At 46.9% G+C, this 4,871-nt stretch overlaps 1 protein-coding gene across 1 annotated transcript in view; it reads left to right on the top strand.

Annotated features, from left to right (window-relative positions):
* The window catches only part of Maml1 (mastermind like transcriptional coactivator 1), a 39,110-nt gene that overhangs the window by 29,204 nt on the left and 5,035 nt on the right, over positions 1 to 4,871 (top strand). Inside the window, exons 3-4 of the mRNA XM_021176850.2 lie at positions 1,827 to 2,057; positions 4,266 to 4,362. Of these exons, the coding sequence (XP_021032509.1) occupies positions 1,827 to 2,057; positions 4,266 to 4,362 (328 nt within the window). The remainder of the gene's footprint in view (positions 1 to 1,826; positions 2,058 to 4,265; positions 4,363 to 4,871) is intronic.

Below are 4,871 nucleotides of genomic sequence, written 5' to 3'. Positions count from 1 at the left end.
CTCACTTTGTAGACCAGGCTGGCCTTGAACTCAGAAATCTGCCTGCCTCTGCCTCCCGAGTGCTGGGATTAAAGGCGTGCACCACCACGCTCGGCAAGAAAAAATTCCTTAGTATAAATTAGACTTTAACTACACAAACATTTGAGAAATCACCTAATTTAGTTTAGTCATCTCTTTCATGCCAAACAACTACATAAGTCCTTGTCAAAAAATAAATAAAATAAGGAGCTGGAGAGGTGGCTCAGCCATTAAGACTGGCTGTTCTAGAAGTCCTGAGTTCAGTTCCCAGCAACCATATGGTAGCTCACAACCATCTGTAATGGAACCTGATTCTCTCTTCTGGTGTGTATGAAGACAGAGCACTCATATAATTAAATAAATAAATCCTTCTCGTGTGTGTGTGTGTGTGTGTGTGTGTGCGTGCGTGCGTGTGTGTGTGTGTGTGTGTGTGTTAGTCAAATAGCCTGACATGGCAGCACATACCTTAAATCCTGCATTCTCTGAGGAGGCAGAGGCAGGGGGGATCTCTGAGTCCAAGACCAGCCTTGGCTATAAAATGAGACCCTGTCACAAAACAACAAACCAGTTGTGGTTCACAGTAATCCCACAGTAATCCCAGCACAGGGAAGTTGAGGCAAGATTGCCACAAGTTTGAGGCCAGCCTGGGCTACAGTGTGAGGCCTTGCTTGTTTTGTTTTGGAGAAAAGAAATTGAGGGGGAGGGGATGGATGTCTTAAGTTCCATGGCTTTAAGCATGAACTCAAGAAAGGCAGGGTACGGAGGTGGTGGGCCATGTGCTCAGAACGTGCTCCTGAGACAGGAGTCCGGCAGCTCACTGGCCAGCCTGTCTAACTACACTGAGCAGCTCTGGGCTCACGAGATTCTCTCTCAGAAAATGAGGTGAAACAATGAAGAAAGTCACTTGATGCTGACCACTGGTGCACAAAGAAACACCAAATAAAATTTAAAATCTAAACACTATAAAGTATCTGTGTCTTCCCAGAAAAATACGCATAGACAAGTGAGCATAAAAACGATTTCATGCTCTCTGGGGCAGCCATAAGGCAAGTCTGCATTCTTAACAACATAGCATTATTTTGCTTTTGTTTTGTTTGGTTGGAGGCTAGGATATTTGTAGGGTATTAGTGTTTTTTGGCTTTTTTTTTTTTTTTTTTTTTGGTTTTTCGAGACAGGGTTTCTCTGTGTAGCCCTGGCTGTCCTGGAACTCACTTTGTAGACCAGGTGGTCTTGAACTCAGAAATCCTCCTGCCTCTGCCTCCCAAGTGCTGGGATCAAAGGCGTGTGCCACCACTGCCTGGCTTGTTTTTTGGCTTTTAAAAAATAATTTATTTTTATTTTATGTACATTGGTGGTTTGCCTACATAAGGGTGTCAAAGATTGGCATTACAGACAGTTGTGAGCTGCCATGTGGGTGCTGGGAATTGAACCTGGCTCCTCTGGAAGAGCAGTCAGTCTCTTAACCACTGAGCCATTTCTCCAGCCCTATTGTTTGTCTTTTTAATGAGAATTTTTATAGGTTATAGGTTGGTTGGTTTGGAATGTTGCTTGCTATTTTGAGTTAGGGTCTCATGTATCCCTGACTGATCTGGAACGCACAGAGTTCCACTTGCCTCTGCCTCCCAAGTGCTAAAACTTAAAGATGCCTCCACACACATGAGGGGCATTTCATGTCCAAACTATAAAATCAGGGAAGCAGAGGCTTGGAGTACAAAAGAGAACAAGACTGTCACTGGGTGCAGCTGACCTGGCCTGATCAGGGTTGGATCCATACTACCTGACTTGTATCCCTTCATCTTTGTTGACAGGAGCAGAACCCTCCCAGTGTCCCTGTACCTGCCCCAGCTGCCAGTGTGGGAACCCAGCCTAATGTGTCAGTGGCCAGCACTCACAACAGCTCCCCATACCTCAGCAGCCAGCAGCAGGCAGCTGTGATGAAGCAGCACCAGCTGCTCCTGGACCAGCAGAAGCAGAGGGAGCAGCAGCAGCAGCTGCAGCAGCAGCAGTTCCTGCAGAGGCAGCACCTCCTGGCTGAGCAGGTAACAGGCACCATTTCAGCTTGTTTGCACTCAGTGTCAGTGCCGTGTCCTTTAAAACCCCCTTTTCAGCCCAGCAATAAAAACAGGTAAAGTGCTAAAGTGCTGGTCAGCCTATGGCCTGCATGCAATCCCTGAATCTCACATACACGCGGAGAGTGAGAGTCTACAGCACACCGTGGCACGCACACCTCAAGAGCAAGCATTCACGCACACATTCACACGTGATGACAGGTTGTTTGTTTAAGAAGTTAGGACCAGCTAGGCTAGGGGTCTGCTCCCAGCACCCCTACATCAGGTGGTTCACAACTGCCTATAACTCCAGTTCCAGGAATCCAACCACCATATCTCACCTCTGTGGACACCTCTATACATGTGGTACACAGAAACCCACACAAACAAATATGTTTTTAAGAATATGCCAGCCATGGTGGTGCACACCTTTAATCCCAGCACTTGAAGGTTAGAGGCAGGTCGATCTCTGAGTTTGAGGCCAGCCTGAGCTACATGGTGAGACACTATATCAAACAACAACAACAAAACCTTTAATATTAAATCTTAAAGAAGGGACTGGAGAGATGACTCAGTGGTTAAGAGCACTGACTGCTCTTCCAGAGGTCCTGAGTTCAATTCCAAGCAACCACATGGTGGCTCACAACCATCTGTAATGGGATCAGATGCCCTCTTCTGGTGTGTCTGAAGACAGCTTATATACATAAAATAAATAATTCTTTATAAATAAATCTTTTTCTTAAAAAAAACATTTAATTATTTTTATATGTAAGTACACTGTAGCTGTATTCAGACACACCAGAAGAAGGTGTCAGATCTCATTACAGATGGTTGTGAGCCACCTTGTGGGTGCTGGGATTTGAACTCAGGACCTCCGGAAGAGCAGTCAGCGCTCTTAACCGCTGAGCCATCTCTCCAGGCCCTATAAATAAATCTTAAAGAAAATAAAAGGCTACTGAGGTAGCTCAGTGGGTAGAAGTCCTTGTATGCAGGTGTGATGACCTAAGTGTGACCCAGAGTCCCACAAGGTGGCAGGAGAGAGCTGACTCCAGCAAGTTGCTCTCTGAACTTCACACCATGGCACACATCCGTACACACACAAATAAATAAAAATGGCATAAAGTAGAGCAGCCCTTGAAGTCCTCAGATCACGATGCACATTTTCCTACTGGGTTACCAGGAATAGTGCAGACCCCAGGCGATGATGAGAGCCTTTGAGAGGTTGAACCATGTCTTCTAACTAAGACAGGAGCTAGCTGGGCATAGGAGCCCTCACCTGTAATCCTAGCTGCCAGGAAGCTGATGCAGGAGAATCACCCTCATGTTTAGCTACACAGTAAGCTCGAGGCCAGTCTGGGCTACAGATCGATGTGGTATCTCAAAGGGAGGGAAGAGGCCAGGGAGGGACTCACAAGTCGGAGGCCCTAAGTTCATAATTCTGGGACCCATGTAAAGCAGGGTCCAAATCTGTAACCGTAAGTGGAAATGGGAAGCGGGGATAGATGCCCTTGATGCTCCTGGGTCAGCAAGCCTGGCTTCAGTAATGAACAAAAGAAACCCTGTGACAGCACGAGGAAGAAAGCAGGACCCACACCCAAAGCCCTCTTGACACGCCATGGCAATGCTTACCCACATAACAAACAAAGAGAATACTGTGGACCCGACTCTAGAGACTACACTTTGCTGAGGTTGGTCACTGCCTCAGTTCCTTATTAATTTTTGTTTTGTTTTTCTAGACAGGGTTTCTCTGTGTAGCCCTGGCTGTCCTGGAACTCACTCTGTAGACCAGGGTGGTTTCAAACATAGAGATCTGCCTGCTTCTGCCTCCCGAGTGCTGGAATTAAAGGTGTGCAACACCACCACCATGCCCGCCATCTTTAAACTAGCTGCTTATTAGGATCTATTCATTATCACATACGGTTTGCTTAACCAGCACACTCCAGTGATGTCCATTGTAACTGTTGTGCAGAGTTACAATGCAGTTACCACCAGAGCCCATGCTTATCACCCCAAACACTGCACCCATGAGCAGTCACTTGCCTTCCCTGCACTCACGGATGCCTGTGAGCAAGTGACAGGCTTGCTGGTGCCCCTTGTGAATGACACACTTGCTTGTACACCTTGCGTTTCTGCTCATTGGTTTTGACTTCAGACTTGCATTGAGTTTTCCTGGTTGTTTCTGTTCTTGGCACTTTGCAGGAGAAGCAGCAGTTTCAGCGTCATCTGACCCGCCCACCCCCCCAGTACCAAGACCCAACACAAAGCACCTTCCCACAACAGGCTGGACAGTTCACAGGTAAGGGGAGGTGAAGGAGGTTGGGGGAAGGCAGCTTTGGGGAGTCGAGCTCATGGTGTATGGTACTGATAGAATTCCTGAATTTACTTGCTCACAGAAGCTGTGGTTAGGAAGAGAGGGCTAGATTTTCAGTTTCTTTGTGGCACAAGAAGGTCTCCAGGGTTGACTACGAGGATACTCAGTTAAACATCCATCTGGAGCAAAATTATTACTGTTAGAGGGCATCTTACGTGTAAGCCTTTGTTTTGTTTTGTTTTGTTTTGTTTTGTTTTGTTTTGTTGCTAGACAGGATTTTTCTCTGTATAGCCTTGGCTGTCCTGAAACTCATCTGTAGACCAGGCTGGCCTTGAATTCATCCTTCTGCCTCTGCCTCCTGAGTGCTGAGATTAAAGGCATGTGCCACCACCACGACCTGGCTTATGTGTAAATCTTAATTAAAATAGTTCTTTGAAGCCGGGCGTGGTGGCGCACGCCTTTAATCCCAGCACTCGGGAGGCAGAGGCAGGCGG

Source organism: Mus caroli, chromosome 11 (genome assembly GCF_900094665.2).
Source record: "Mus caroli chromosome 11, CAROLI_EIJ_v1.1, whole genome shotgun sequence".
Classification (NCBI taxonomy): domain Eukaryota; kingdom Metazoa; phylum Chordata; class Mammalia; order Rodentia; family Muridae; genus Mus; species Mus caroli.
This window is presented reverse-complemented; position numbering and strand designations above follow the sequence as displayed.